Consider the following 16,682-nt stretch of genomic DNA (forward strand, 5'->3'; position numbering starts at 1 on the left):
CTTTTCATTATTAATAAACTTGTAAAAATTTCTGAAAACATGTTTCCACTCTGTCATTACGGGATGAAAAATCGATGAAAGGGTTTTGTATAGATTTGTGAAACTTAAAAAAAAAATTTTTAATCCATTTTCAATTCAGGCTGAAACACAACAAAATGTGACAAAAGTCAAAGGGTGTGAATACTTTCTGAAGGCACTATAACTCGTATTATTATCACACAGTTGCCAACTCTAATGCTTTTGTATATAGTTTACCGCTTTATTTATATACCTGAACAGCCTCCTGATTTATTTTTTTTGTTTACATTGTCGAGACTCGTATGAGAGCTAACACACAGTGCGCAGCAAGGGGGGGGGGCATGAGACAAGAGGGGGAGAACAAAACTGCGGGGAACAGCGACATGAGGAGATCTGTGGAAGGGAGAGGAATGGAGCGGGGCACATGGAGTATACAAGATGGACATTACAGGGACTTTCAGGAAGGAAAGCAGGGAATTTGAAGGAGGTGGGTTTGGGGTGGATTGACGGGGGTATAAAAGATGGAGGTTTTGGATGGGGGAAGATAAGAGGTGGTAGGGAACAGCTGTTTTGAAGGCTGAGAGGGAAGAATGGGATTGAATTTGCCAATCATAGCGAAATATAATTTGCCAATAATTATTTCCAATAATAGCGAAAAATACTGCTTTCACAAAATAATATACCTCATCAAAATTTTTGATAGATTTTCATGTTGTGACAAGGTTTCTGTCAACCTTTGGGCGGTTTCCCTCGATGCTGCATGACAAACCATATCCGTAATATCATTGCATTTTATTGGTGACAGTTACTATTCAATGTACACAGCAGCAAATAACAAATGCCAGCCCATTAACAAGTATTATAGATCCGCCAAATGTAGGATGTTTCTCATTTGTTGAATGACATTATGTAACTCGGAGCAAAATATTGTATCAATGACAACTGCACCTGTGCTGTATTAGCCATAATGCACAGTAGATGCACACACAGAAGCTGTTGATCAAGGCGAAGATAGAGACCTACCAAGATCTCAGTGCGAGGTCCCAAGCATCACAGTGATCAGGGCTGGATTGAGACATAGGCCAGTTTAGGCCATGGCCTGGGGCCCCACACTTGAAGGGGCCCTGCACTTCAGGCTTCAGGATGAAGCCTTCGCCAATCTTTTTGATGACATTACAGACGATTTTCTTCCACTTTCTTTGTATTGCAGACGGTAATAATTTTGACCACATTATAGACGATTTTGCTCATCGTAAAGCTTGGAAAAGGGCAGTTTAATGATCTAATCTGTGCTATGATCATTGATGTATGTTTTCAGGAAATATTTAGTTACAAATTTGAACTTTGTGAATTCATGGAGGGAAATGGAGTGTAGATACAGACACACAACTTCAGTACAATTTAGAACATTTATTCACATACACGACACATTTAACATGCGTGCATTGGAGGTTCTGAACAGACAAACGCATTACAGAGATCTCAAATACAAATGGAGAATCTTAGTCTTTATATAGTTTCAGTAAGACAGTTTTTTTTATCATCTTTGGCACTAGCGCCATCTTGTCTGGTCTTGACATCTTCCAGGCGAAGCTTATCTTCGGGTCTCCATACAGCCCCGGCTTGACCTGGTTGAATGGTTGTAACATATATTTCAAATCCAGACATGTTAATCCTTTCTTAATACAAAAAAACGCACAGAATGCTAGAATGATGTCAAATGCCAACTCTAATGGTCATTAAAACAAGTTTCCATCATATGGAGGTTAAAAAGTCAGTCTGCTTCTCCAAAAACTGGGAAGATATATTGTTACGGATTTGGAAACCTTTTGCACACAAACAGCCAGAGTCCCCGTAGTTCAGTTATTTCGATAAGTATGTGTATAGTTAGAATCCATCCCCTATGTCTAATGTGAATTTCGTGTGTGCGCTGTGAGTTATTTTATAGTCAGGTTTTATACATCTATTACAACTACAACAACAACGGCAATGTCCCTCACTCAACCCGGTCACCATCGTCCACATGTTTTTGGCTGAAGGCATGGGCGGAGCCTCTATCGCCTCAGATCTAGGCTCTGCCCTGAGGAAGGGCATGGAATGTTTCCTCCAGCCAATGAGCGAAGGGCGAGCATCACACACACGCCCCAGCCAATGGAAGGCCAGCGTGCCGAAAGCTACTACGGAGCCTCTTCGGGAGACGGGCTTCCGAGACGCCTCGACACCCCCCCCCCCCCCCCGAGATTCACCGTCCAATCGGGAGGCGAGTGGCGAAAGAAGAAATCGCTCGGACCTCAAGAGAGTGGTAGAAAAGACGAGAGGACTGCGACAGTGGTGGTCGTGGTTTGAGCGGTCTGTGGTCCTTTGAGGGGCTCACAGTGGTGGTCGTGGTTCGAGCGGTCTGCGGTCGTGGTGGCTTGGTCTCTATCGTGGGCCATGGACTTCGGGTCGTGGGTTTGAGGCTCACTGTGGTGGTTTGGAGTCGGTGTGACTGCACGAGGTGGGAAGGTACCCCGGCCAGGCTCTGGTCCCCCAGTTCGCCTTTCCCTCTTGAGCTGAGGACCCAAAATGGACCCACGGGGTCCATTTATTGTGTGTGTGTGTGTGTGTGTGTGTGTGTGTGTGTGTGTGTGTGTGTGTGTGTGTGTGTGTGTGTGTGTGTGTGTGTGTGTGTGTGTGTGTGTGTGTGTGTGTGTGTGTGGCGTCATCCTGTAAGTAGAAACTGTTAAGTGCTTTTCGTTCCTTGTAAATTGTATTTCTTTTATTCGTGACAACTCTGCTCTTTGTGTGCTCCCCTCCCCGATTATAATTGGTTATAAATAAACCCTCATGTTAAATGTTCCAGTTCGTTGTTTGTGTTTTTATTCATTGACCCAGCACGGTGCGGGTTTGAGAAATAGTAAGGCCGTTGGTGCCGTAAGTTGTTATTGGGACCGGCGCAGCTCTGGTAACTCGGCTCGGTTACTCCGGATCCGAGTCGTTACCTGCGACTCGGATCGGACAGAGTCGGCCGAGGGTGTGACTTCCCCGGTAATTTGACGATGTGGCTACTTTGGTATACTGAAATTTGGCTATTGACCCTACCCCACGCCGTCAGAGAATTGGCGATCACGGTCCTTTAAGTGGCCCGTCGACTCTGGAGTTATCCAGGGTGACGACCTTTTAATTCCAGGTGTTCGGTGGGAGACGGCTCTCATGGTCGTTTATCCACCTAGCTCCACCTTGTGGTCATTTATCGCCACCGAACCCTGGCCCACAACAATATTATCTTGAAGCGACTAGAGCTTAGTGCAGTGGTTTTCAAACTTTTTTTAGTGGCGACCCAATTTCAGAACCTCTCTACATTGCGTGACCCAAAGGATTCAAAACCCAATTCATAATATACAAGATAAGATTTCATATGAGACAAGAACATTTACTGTTTACTTTATTCACCATCGTCATGTTTTCATAGACGAGTAAATGGAGAATAGCCGACAGTATCCAAATAGTACAGTTGAATGTTTCAGAAGTTTAGTCCGAATGACATTTAGATATATTAGTGAGAAGGATGAGCCTGTTTTTCAGAAACCAACTTCTCTATTCGTGGAGAAGTAGATGACAATGCCAGGATCATATCATGCTCCATTTCTCGGCAATTTCTGTACTTTGTTTCAATCACCACCATGGTGGAGAACGACTGCTCACAAAAGTATGATGAAGGATATGGCATGAGAACCTTAATGGCGTGCCGTGACAGGGTCGGGTATGACGGCAGCATTTTGCACCAGAATGTCGACAATGAATTCGTCCGCACAAGAGTCTGCGCTCCTGAATCCTGCTGGAGCTGTACAAGCTCTTCCTGTGCTGTATCATCTTCATCAGAAATCGAGTCCAGTGGAGCCGTGAAAGGGTCCCGAACCACAGAACAGGACTACACATCCAGCTCAGGGAAATAGTGCTCGTACTGTTCAATGAGCGACCGAAGGTGATGTGCTATCTCTCCAGAAAGACTGTCGAGCTCAGTATCATCGTACTGGCAGGTCATTAGATGCTCCACCAGATGGGGGGAAAGGCTGAAGCGCTTAACAGTTGCTTTGTCTGCCAGTAATTTTAGAGTCGCCAGAAATCCGCTCATTTTGTCGTGAAAAATCATGAGGTTGGCGTCTTTGCCTTGGACGGAGCAGTTGAGGACATTGAAATGTTCAAAGATGTCAATGAGATAGCACAGTTCTGACGGCCAAGAGTCCGACTCAAGCAACGCTACCCATGCCGTTTTCCCTTGTGTGTGTCGGAACTCCTTCAGTTCATCTTTGAGCTCGTAAATGCGCAGAAGAAGGTTTCCTCGAGATAACCATCTGACTTGAGTGCAGAATAGTAAATTATTATTGTCGGCATCCATCTCCTCGCAGAATAGCCTGAATAACCTAGTGTTGAGGGCGCTCAATTTGATGTGATTCACCATTTTACGACTTCTGAGAGCACGCTCTGCAAGGTTTCTGGCATAGTACGAGAGGTGAGCGCTTCTCGGTGAATCATGCAGTGTACCATGGAGGTCTGAGGAGCCACGTCAAGCAATTTAACCTTGAATCTAGAATGCACTCCTAACATTGCTGGCGCACCATCTGTTGTAGAACCGAGCAACTTTCCGAAGTCCAGATCATGGTCACGATAAAACTGCTCTACTCTCCCAAAAATGTCCTCGCCTTTGGTGGTGGCCTTCATTGGTTTGATGAGCAGAGGCTCATTGACAAAGTTATCAGCCTTGATGAAGCGGACCCAGACGATGAGTTGCGCGTACGATGCGATATCAGTGGACTCGTCCAACTGTATGGCGTGCCACGGCGATTCCTTGATCTTCTGTACGACCTGAGCCGTTACATCCAGACTCGTATCTTCAATTCTGCATTGGATGGTGTTGTCAGAGAGGGGTATAACTGCCAGTTTCTTCGCCGCTTCCTCCCCAACCATTAGAGATACCATGTCCTTTGCACATGGCAGCACGAGTTCTTCCGCAATGGAGTGAGGCTTTTTAGTCTTGGCAACATGGAGCGACACTCGATACGAGGCCTCTAATGCCCGAGAATTGGTCTGATGGCATGTACCCTCTCTGTCAAGCCGCGTATTCTTGAGTGCAAGAAGTTTCCTCTCAAAGAACGCTCTCTCCTTATCCTGATAAGGCGCATATTTTGTTGTCAAATGCCTCTGCAACTTATTTTGTTTCATAGACTCCGTAGAAAGCACTTCGAAACAAATCACACACTGAGGCCTCTGTGCCCCACTTTTATCCACCACGTAGTAAAATCCAAGGTCCAGAAATTTATCCTCGTAAGAACGTTCTCGAGATTTGCTGGTGGCCGGTGCTGCCATCACAAATAAGGTCTCGAGTCGTACGTGGAGACGTGAATGTTAATGATAGAGTCAGAGTCTGAGTCTGAGAGGCCGTGGATCAAACCACTAATTTCCCGCCAAAATGAACCGCCCTTCAGCGAGCCCGCGCATCGGCTGGATCCCATTCCAAGCATCATGTTGTGCCGGTTCCCATACTTTGAACGAACCGTTTATATTACATCCCGTAAAAGCGAACACCGATCGAAAATAGACAAATTTTTTTCGCTGCAAGCAGATGCCCGCGACCCCACGGAATTTGCTCGGCGACCCCACTTGGGGTCGCGCCCCCGGGTTTGAAAAACCAAGGCTTAGTGGATACATCTGGATATTTTCTTAAATCCACATTCCAACTTGTTTGTGTTTTCTCTAAAAAAATTCTTTTAGATAGCTTTAAAATGATCGGCCATTCTTCTTATATTAAACTTACTGGCAAAGTTCAACCTGTTTACACTTTTAATATCCAGGTGATCTTTCCATTCAAAGGAGAAATATAATTATGTTAATTCCAGATGGATACATACTTAAAACATCATATCATATTTGAGTACATTTTATTTCAGGTTTAACATTTTCATTTTAATACCAAGTTTTAACTATCATCAATTTATTTATTTCATCACCTTCAAACCCATTATAATAAAAATGTATCTACAGGAGGCACATGCCATGTTAGTATACAGTTCCAAAGCAGAATTTTTTTTTTTTTGCAAGGCAATGTTGACTTCTAAAGGTAAGAGTAATGCGCTTTGTTTTATTGTGCAATTAAACTTTGTTTTTTTTCAACAGAAATCTGGGCTTTTTCTCATGTCTACCATGGCCTCTCTCTTGGTCTCCCTTAAAACATTTATAATGGCCTGGACCCCGCAAACTCTTCATCCGGGTCTACCAGTGACATGAAGCAATTGCACTAGATTTACCGAAAGTCTGTATTGCAGAATAGGGCATGGCCAAATCGAAGTTTATCTTTAAATTTGAGTTTATATTTTACTCATTACAACATAATATGTGAAACAATGTAAAGTTCAACATATTCAGGAGTTAAAAAAAACTCAAAATTCATCAGGAAAACAATACTTTGTTTTAATTTTGCATAAAAGAGTGTGTTACAATGTACAATTTAAAGGGTAAGATTACAAAATTTCCCGACTATTAGGGGGGGGGGAAGAAATTCGGGAAACACCCCCCTCTCAGACCCTCCATCCCTCGGTCATTTTGCTCCCTCACAAAACGGATCCTTTCCATCCTTCTGCTCTTTGTCCCCTGCCCCTCTGACAAGGTGGGAGACTGGGGATATTAAAATGAGCATACTATAACAATATCTAGTTTTTGGCCTCATCTCTCAATTGTGCCATGAGTGACAGCATGCTGGTATACTGTGTTGGAGTGGCAACCTGTCCAGGATTGTCAAAAACCAGAGGGGCCTCTCAAAGCCTGTCATCATGTGTGAGACATTTCTTGCGGGAATGGACATCAGGACAAACGGGGGGCAAATGGGGAGAGGGTGGGGAAAGAGGTTAAAGCACTCTATGCACTGGTAAATTTGTCTTCCTTTCCTTCTCACCCAAAGTTTTTGGTAAACAGGACGACTAATTGGTCCTTCAGTGAAGCGATGGGTAGGTTCTGCGAGTCCATACATAAAGTATTCTATAACACATATGACATACGTGAATCTTTATTTTTGGATTATACAACAAATTTAGCAAACACATTTCAGTGAACAGATTATGAAGCTACAGATGCGTTGCCTGGAATAAATGTCAGCTATTTACCATTTCAGGGTGAAATCATTTTTTTAAAGAAAGACAATATTGAAGGAGAGGAAAAATGTTTTTGCTGAATAACAAATGTTCAAATGTAAGGAAAAGAAATAAAGAAGAATAAGAAATGGAGAATTTTGAGCAAAATATAAGAAAACGAGAAATCCATATTAATCTCTCGCAAGCTTTTCTAGTTGTGCGGTAATGTCCTTTGTTGCCACTGCTAACTCAGCCACATGCCTAACCACCTCATCACGTAGAGCCATACCACCATCTCCTGCCTGTTCCAGACCTCCAGCTGCATGTTTGCTCACAGCGGCCAATCTCCTGAGTTGGCTGCTAACCGAATCAGCCGAGGCAGAGGCCGCATTGCGTAGCTGGGATGATCGTGAATACCTAGCCACTGCATCGCTAAGAAAGGCAAGCTTGTGGCCTTTGAGAATGAGTGTGCGTCCATGTTCAAGAATTTGCCGAGGGTGTGGTGTTGGTGACTCGGCACTAAGACATGCAATGCACGCCTCTGAGGCCTTGACGAGTGCTGCTTGTGGAAGCTTGCTTTGTTCAGCATAGAATCGGAGCAATTTGCGATCATAACGGGACAATGAGCTTGGAGAGAGCAACGCCAATGGACTATGTTCCACTGCATTCCTGCCATTCGTGGACTTGGCTGTCACATATTGCTGTGCATTCACCTGTGGAATATGAAAAGATTGAGGCAAGGGGTTAGGGCTAATTAATTTCTTGTGTTTTACATCCATTAAATTCTGCAGGCAATCTGCGGTAACCAGGTTAGAGACTATACGTTGAAATATTGAATAAACCAAAAAGGGGAAAAGGATATTTAGTCCATTATGCCCTTCGTATATTCTCATCAAAGCAGTCATTATGAGAATAATATCTGCAGTAGCTGTGCACACATTAAAGAGAACACGTTATGGCTCAGAACAGAGAGTAGAGGTCAAGTCCAGCAGACAGGTCCGTCTGCTCATATATCTCGACATCCGTTTGTCCCATATGTTGCTTCGTATTGGGACATACTCTTTTCTGTGTTGTTTTCTCTTGAAAATCCTCCATTCTAAAACATACATGAACGTGATCATAATCCTTTTCTATAATAACATCTTACCCAACACTCACTCTGCAGGAAATGTACATGCACATACTGGAGGCCGATGGGAATTTTGGGAAGTGATTACATGGTGTATACAGAGAGGAAGTGGAGGAGGGCCTTGGTGAGATGGGATTTGGAGGGTGGGCAGCATAATGTACAAATCCCAGTCAGTGATGTATTTGAATATCTTATTTCAAAAATATTCCCTGATTTTCACCTCGGTCACTGAAGGTGGACGGAGATTATGTTTTTACCTCTGTCTATTTGTCTGCCCATGAGCTGAATATCTCAGAAAGTTATGAACTGATTTGGACGAAATATGGGGGACAGGTTGGGTGTGTGACACGGATAATTGATTCAATTTTGGTGAAGATTCAGGTACGGATGTGAGGATTTTTAAAGTGATTTTTCACCATTCAGTGATCGAACCAAAACAATAGATAGCAGGATATTTCAAAAAGTTATGGATAGCTTCGGACGAAACATGGTGGACATGTTGGGTGTATGACAAAGACGAATTGATTCAATTTTGGTGAAGAGCCGATACAGATATGAGAAGTTTTTGGCTTAATGGTTAGGGTTGCGGGCTTTGGATCCGAGGGTCCTGAATTCAAATCCCGCTCAGCTGTTGAATTAATGCCAGGTGGGGTTAACTCGGCATGTCATCCTTCCGAGGTCGGCAAAATGAGTGCCAGCATGCTGGTATCCTGTATCGGAGTGGCGACCCGTCCAGGATTGTGTTCAATAGCCAAAGAGACTGCTTAAGCAGCACCAACGCTCTACACAGTGTGGTCTCAATCTCCTCCTCCTCCTTCACCATTGAGAGATGGGGGCAAAAAACGATATATAGCATGATATTTCAAAAAGTTGTGGATGGATTATGACAAAGCTTGGTGGATAAGTTGGGTAGGTGACAAAAACAAACCGATTTGATTTTTTTTAAGGTCCGGATGCAGATGCGGGCTGTCGGTGGAATACAAAATGTAAAGTGTTCAGCCTGGTGGAGGTATGCGCTCTACCGGGTGCCATTCTAGTTATTAGTCCCCTTCCGATTTCACTGGAGGGGACTATAGGTTTGATCTCCGTCTGTCCATCTGTCCATCTGTTCTTCCTGGGTTTTTATTAAGACTTTTTTTTCTCCGAAATCCTTTAACATATTCAACTGAAACTTAGTACATGGCTTTATTATGATAAGTTACAGAACAAGTTCGAGTTCCAGGGTATTTCATCAATTTTTCACAGAGTTATGTCCTTTTTAAACTTAGGAAATATCACACAAACAGGGTTCAGTGTTGAGCTGCCCTGACTCCACTCCATTGCTTTACATACATTGGCTGGACAGCTGGCCTGACTCCACCCCAACAAAATCATGCACCACCATTAAAAGAAACAGCACAGATCAGCAGGCCTCAGGCCTTAGGCCTGGTTGTTAGTCCATGGCCCAGTGCAATTGGAATGATCCCAGGTATATAACCACACTGTATTAATATATGCACATAAGCTGTACGCATGTTTTTGCTTCATGTATGCATGTTAGGTTATTTATAAAATGAAATAGACAAAGCCTTGAAGCAAATCAAATATGGTGGGTTAGAGAGACCGTTCTTCTTCGTCATTTTCGTTCCGGTATCAGGCCCAAGCATGCATTGAAGCAAACTAATTTTTATCTCCGGTTTGTTCTCCCATTTGTCTTTATTGGTTTCTCGTCTACAAAATATATCAGTAAATGAAAATTGCTTTTCCTTTTATTTTGCTGAATCGACCCAAACAATGTGGGATAAAGAGTTTCTTCTTTTTCATTTGGGTTCCCATATCGGCTCGAGCATGCATTAAATGCAAACAATTTTTTTTTATCTCCTGAACATTCATTGGGACCAGAAGGGGACATGGATTGCAAAGCAATTCTCACTATTGTTTTACTTTATTTCAAATGTCAATTTCAATTGCAAAACCATGTACAAAAGCTGCTTTATAAAGAAATAATTTTTTTTTAAAGAATATACAAATAAAGGATTATATTTCAGGTAACACCTGTCAGGTGAAATAAATTTCAATGCATTCTATTTGTAAGGAAATATATTTAACCACATGTGTAAATTACTTGATCCGAAATCCATGAACCCAACTACTTGTGGGATAAATTTTCACCGGATTTAACTCGTATACCATGCTGTGAGATTACCATTTCAGAACCACAATTAAAAAAAAAAACTTCCTTCATGCACGAAGCAACCCTCAAACCCCAAAGGTTCCAAGATCCCCAAACATTGATCACAATACTTACTTTTGTTTTATCCATCATATCAGTAGTGCAATGCACTCCAAGACTTTCATTACTAGCCTCATCAGTGTCCTAAAAAAAAAAAACCAAGTAGAACGGGAGACATGAGAAGAAGCAAAAGAAGACTGACAGGTCAGAGATCTGCAAATCTCTATCTTTGTTTAATGGCAAGGTGTGCGAATGTCTTTGTATCACGGCAAGATGATAAAGGACTTCGAATCTGCACTATCAACAAATGAATCCACACCATTTAGCCTTTCTACCTGCGGTGGTAACAGTAAACATTTGCTGTGGAAAGATCTGTTATTCTGGGACCATTTTATGCAATCTTGTGTTGCAATGACAGGGAGGTTTATTTTTTTTGCCTGTTCACTTGCCAGGGCCCATCATTATCAACATGGTCTCATCCAGTCTCAAAAGATCACCAACTGATATTGCCCTGGAGACAAATCAGCCACACTGTGCCTATCTGATGTTTTGCCACTGTGAAGCCTCTTTCTTAGTCTCACCCCAAAGGAGTTGCTAAACTATTGCTGTGTGTGTGTGTGTGTGTGTGTGTGTGTGTGTGTGTGTGTGTGTGTGTGTGTGTGTGTGTGTGTGTGTGTGTGTGTGTGTGTGTGTGTGTCCGCATCAATATATTTTTGCTTAAATATTTTTTCTCTATAACCGCTTGTCTGATTGATGTGAAACTTTAAACTTCGGAGGGACTCTCCATACAGAAAATTTTCATGATAACTCTCACATCATAGGTCACATGGTATCGCAGCCATATTGGATTAAAGGAAAAAATTTGGACATCTCCGAAACTGCTCAACAAAAAAACATTGAAACCTGGCATACGTCGTCAACTTCCCATAGGGTATATAGGGTGATAACGATGATGTTGGTGATGTGGTATTCCAGCCATAATTGGTTGAATCGAAATCCTTTTCCAAAAAATCTGAAACATCATAATATATCTGATCTACAACCCGATGTGAGTGAGGAATTAAAGTGATGACCTCATAGGTCTGACGGCCATGTTGGAATAAATATAAAAACGTTTAAAAAATATTTTCCAGAACCACTGAACAGATTGATGTGAACCTTCATACATATGATCGACTAGCCATGGGGAATATAGTTTGAATTTTTTTCCATATTCACCTTCGACGCACTTTAGCCTTATTCTGCACAAAAGTGGTAGTTAAATAGCCCAATAATTAATCAATGATCAAGGACATTATTTCTATAGGTGTTTCAGGATTAATTTCTTAACAATGCTGTTAATTTTGTACAATGAATTCAGACTGAACATTTAATGGTCATCACATCGATCAGTATAGTGCTGAGAGAATGGCCTACAGGTACACACACTTGCCTCTAAGCTGTCTAGCCTGGGTTTTAATCCTGACCCAGCTATAAACTGTAAATTTTCACAGGCAGGGTGATTCATCAATGTATGGGCTGTCCCTTGGATGAATGTTAAATGGGTGTCCTGTTTGCCTGCATTAGTTGGTGGCCATCAAAGATCCCATGGTGTCCTTCATGAAGAGTAGGCAAGCTATAGTCAGCACCCTGAACAAATTCCAAATTCCTGTTCTAACCAGCATCAGTGGCACAGCCACACCCTCAGCCAATGATGCCATCTCACAGCCTTGTGCTGCATACGAACAAAGAAGAGGAATGATCAGTACTGTATATTGCTCAGAGCTTTGATCTCCTATTTACTAGACAGCCTTGGCACGATATCGGAAAATATCCAGGTATAACCAGGTAATCACACTATATGATGTATAGAAAAGTACTGCCATCTTCTTCTGATCCTTATTACTTCAAAAACATCTGTCTCTGCAATTTAGTGGGATTACAATGGAGTTTGCATTTGTTTAGCTATATTAAAATTGATTCATTGGAAGACTATTGGGTAACTTGGAAGTGAGTTTGAATGAGAAAGATCGATGGAAGAGGATATAGAGAACAAAATATTTTTTTTTAAGGAGGGATTTGGTATATAAAATCCAAGATAGAAAATGCAGCATAAGTGTGGAAGATAAAGTGTAAGCTCGGAAATGTACAGGTGTGAAAAGAAAGACAAATAAAAAAGGTGATTGAAAGTGGTGAGGATGGAAAAGCAGAGAGGTGCGATATTGGTGGCAGATGAAAGACGTCACAGAAGAAAGAGGACAACGTTGTTATGGCTGGTGCCTATTTTTGTTTAAAATGAAATAAAACGTGACGCACAACAGAAGTGTAGAGGACAACGAGCAGGTGAACATGAAATATAGACAAACCTCAACGTAGTCAAATTCATCAGATGAGTTTTCCACATGTCCATTAGCTGGGTTGCATGGAACAGATGGAAGCTGCCTCGCTTGATTGCCCAACTGCATTGCATCCATTTTCACACTCCCTGTAAGGTGTAATGCACCCTCAAACTCATGGGACAATGAGGATGGCATGTTATAGACATCGTCTTTCTTGTGGATCGCTGCGTACACTCGCCGTGGTACGTCATACAAATCTGCCATCTCACTGCTTTCTTCATTTATATTTTGAATCTGTGCTGCTGAAGAATGTGGAGTTGACGTTTGTGTTTCATTTGCTTTTTCAAGAACACAAAAGTCAGTGGAACATGCTTTGGGACCATGAGGGATATCGTAGATTTCTGAATCTTGGTCCTGGGGTGCTCTGAATGGTGGGATGTCATAAACTTCATCATTGCAAGTAGTATTGATGGAAGTAGATTCCATCACTTGTGTTACTGGCTCATTTGTATTTTTGGGATTTGGAGAGATGTATATCGAGGCCCATCCAGGAGGAACATCATAAGTATCATCAGCACTTATTGATTCAAAATTTTCCTGAAGTGATAATGGGAAGCTTGGCTGCAGGAAGATAAATATGGAGGAAATGAAAAACAATTGCAAGGCAACAGTAACGCTGAAAGGGTATAAATCAAAGCAAACATTTTCTTGTTATTTTCTAGAAGAATAAAAATTCATTCTGATTCAACATACATACAGTGCCATCAGAAATTATTCACACCCCTCAACTTTTGTCGCATTTTCTTGTGTTTCAGCCTGAATGTAAAATGCATTAAATTTTAATTTTTTTTGTCACCCATCCACACTGAATACCCCATAATGACAAAGTGGAAACATGTTTTTAGAAATTTTTACAAATTAATCAAACATGAAAAGCTGAAATGTCTTGTGTATCAATGACATGTCAGCTTTTTATGTTTAATGCCTTTTTAGCTGACCTGTTCGAAGAACAGAGAGATGTAGCGATACCCCCGACGTGAGCGTGAGCGTCAGCATGAGCGTGAAAATGTTAAAGTTTTTGGTGCAATTTATTTCCTTTCTAATGTTTTTATCTGCCACACTATTTTTTACTGATTACAATATACAAATACATATGTTGCTTTAAAATTATTTGGATCAGACTTCATTGCAATGCTATATAAAAAATATTATTAGACTAGTCTTTTAAAAACGATAAATATATAAACAGGCGAGCATTGGGTGGCTTTGACACCAACTCTGGTTTAAGTGAGTCGTAGGCTGCTTGGTGAGTCGTAAGTATTATTATGGAAAACGAGACTTGACAAAGGAATATTGTAAAAAGTGAGAGCTAATGCCTCGGGTGTCATAGAAAGTTGAAGCTGACTTCAAGATCTGACGGCGTCAACAAAAAGTAAGAGAGGTGTCTGGGCCGGTAAGTTGTGTGCTGGTCTGTGCAGTCCCGGATGATGGTTCTCGGAACTTTGAGAATTATCGTACACCGATTCTCAATAAATATTTGCTTGTTCTAACATGTTCCAGCTTGTCTGCGGAAATGCCTAAATGCTCTCAGCTGAGCCAAGTTCCAATTGCATAATGTGTACAAAGAATAGACAGGGGTTGATGTTGATGTTTCGCTTGTTGAGAATATTGGAAGGGAATCAAAAGTGAGGTGTTGAGCAACTCCTGAATCTTTTTAAACATCCAAAATGACACCAATGAAACATGAGTACATGCACAAACTATTTCGACAGGTTAAGTAAGGTGTTAAAAAAGTTCAGGCACATTTCAGACCTTATCATCAGCCATGATACACTCCCTTGCTCTGCCAGGCGAGTCATAAATATCATAATGGACATTTGTCTTCATGGCACCCTTCCACGTGCTTGCCGGCGAGTCGTAAATGTTATCGTCGTTCTCTTTATTTGTCACACACTTCCATTGTTGGCTGCTTGGTGAGTCGTAAATGTTGTCGTCGTTCTCTTCTTTATTCGTCACGCACTTCCATTGTTGGCTGCTTGGTGAGTCATAAATGTTGTCGTCGTTCTCTTCTTTATTTGTCACACACTTCCATTGTTGGCTGCTTGGTGAGTCATAAATGTTGTCGTCGTTCTCTTCTTTATTTGTCACACACTTCCATTGTTGGCTGCTTGGTGAGTCGTAAATATTATCAAAGTTGCCTTGTTCTGTGGCCCTAAGAGTGGGGAAGGCAGGACTTCTCGGACAGGGTTCAACCTGTATGGAAACAAACAAAATTTCCTATTTTATTTGTATGCAAATCAGAAGCAGATTTACAATCAGGCAGGAAAATAGTTACATAAGTGTTTACTATGAAGTAAAAATAAGGGTGCATCAACTGCTTTTTCAAAAAGAATCGGCTATTCTGTATTGGTACACTTGGCAAGTTACAAATTCCTGCTATACAATGGATAAGCAGCATTTCTACCTTTTTTGGAGACAGTTTTGAGGCTTGTAGAGGAGCTATCATGAAACAGATCAGGGCATAACAGAACAAAAAGAACATGAGAAAGAGAGAAAGGGGGGGCAGTGGGGGAACACACCAACAGCAGTGTTGATGGAAAAATAAAGGAAGACTTGGAGAAACAAGGGATGTGGAGAGGAATGAGGACAGGGAGTGAACAAGACAGATACAGGTGCAAACTCTCAATCACAGGGGAAGGAAAAACTGGAAACCCAGAAAGAGGTGGACTTGGGGAGGGCTAATGGGGGTAGAACGTGCCATGGTTGTGGATGAGGGATGACCTGAGATGGTGGTTAAAAGCTGTCTTGAAACCCTGGAGGGAAGAATACAATTGAAGAGACTGAGGACGTTGGTTCCATAGGTGTGGTAAAAAAAAGAACGAATGAGTGGAGGTGAGCAGTGAGTGTGTATTTTGGGAGTTTCATGCGACATAAATCTGGGGTGGAATGGGGGGTGGGGTGGGTGGACACAGTATGGCAAGGGAAAATGGTTCAAGATCAGAAAGGAGGTGGTAAAAGACAGCGACCACTGACCTGTCTATGATGTAAAAGTGATGAGCCCAGAGACTCACCTTCATCACAGAAGATTTCAATGAATTTGAAGTACTGTACTGTACTTGGTTTCCATGGCATCAAACTGAACAAGGTGTGAGGCAGGGGCACCTGCCCAGAGAGGAGAGCAGTACTCCATCAAGCTGCAGGTGAAGGTCTTTTAGATGGATAAAAGTTCAGATGTGTGAAAGAAAGACATTGCAAGATGGAGATGCCCAGTCAGCGACTGGCTTTGGAGTCCAACTTACAGATGTGGTTTATCTAAGAAAAACCATGGCTGATGGCTTCACACCAGGAAAGTTATGTGCTGCAAAGCTTCTCTGGGTGTAGGTGGAATAGGTGGGACTCCTTGATGAACAGAAGTCCCCAGATGTGCTGCATCTCAATTTTAAGTGAGCATTCAACAGTGTCCCTTATGAGAGGCTCCTGAAGAAGTTGAAAGCCGATGGAGTCGGCGGAAAGATCTTTTCTTGGATTCATCACATATTGACAGGCAGGCTGCAGTATGTGACCATGAATGGGGCTACTTCACCCAAAATATCTTTTGCAAGTGGAATTCCACAGGCCAGTGTTCTGAGGCCATCACTGCTTGTGGTCTTCATCAATGACTTATCAACAGAAGTGAAAGGAATGTCTTTCATTTCGGAAACAGAAAGGAAACCAAGGCATTTAGTATCATTGGTATCTCCCACGATGAGGCTGAGTCTTTGGGTCTCTCACTTTCTCACCGCAGGTAGGTTGGTGGTCTTTCTTTCTTCTACCCTCTCCTCTCCAGCCTTCCTCCCCTGCTCTATCTGAGATATATCCCCCCCATATATCCGCAGGGCATTCAAGGTCTGCCAGCAACCCCC

General features: G+C 42.2%; 2 protein-coding genes across 4 annotated transcripts in view; one reads left to right on the forward strand and one right to left on the reverse strand.

The window, feature by feature from the left end:
* MEAK7 (MTOR associated protein MEAK7) overlaps window positions 1–16,682 on the forward strand; it is a 92,055-nt gene that overhangs the window by 8,644 nt on the left and 66,729 nt on the right. The window lies entirely within an intron of this gene.
* Window positions 7,044–16,682, reverse strand: part of LOC147023193 (uncharacterized) — a 43,488-nt gene continuing 33,849 nt past the window's right edge. For 2 of the 3 annotated variants that reach the window (XM_085888368.1, XM_085888367.1), the window contains exons 3-6: window positions 14,593–15,033; window positions 12,808–13,401; window positions 10,538–10,606; window positions 7,044–7,834 (exon numbers count right to left, since the gene is read on the reverse strand). In XM_085888368.1, coding sequence (XP_085744494.1) covers window positions 7,313–7,834; window positions 10,538–10,606; window positions 12,808–13,401; window positions 14,593–15,033 — 1,626 coding nt within the window. In that variant the 3' untranslated portion in view covers window positions 7,044–7,312. The remainder of the gene's footprint in view (window positions 7,835–10,537; window positions 10,607–12,807; window positions 13,402–14,592; window positions 15,034–16,682) is intronic. The other variant, XM_085888370.1, reaches the window with a different exon arrangement.

The sequence above is a fragment of the Eptatretus burgeri genome, chromosome 7, assembly GCF_056783735.1.
Source record: "Eptatretus burgeri isolate ZD-2024b chromosome 7, Ebu_testis_v1, whole genome shotgun sequence".
Taxonomy (NCBI): domain Eukaryota; kingdom Metazoa; phylum Chordata; class Myxini; order Myxiniformes; family Myxinidae; genus Eptatretus; species Eptatretus burgeri.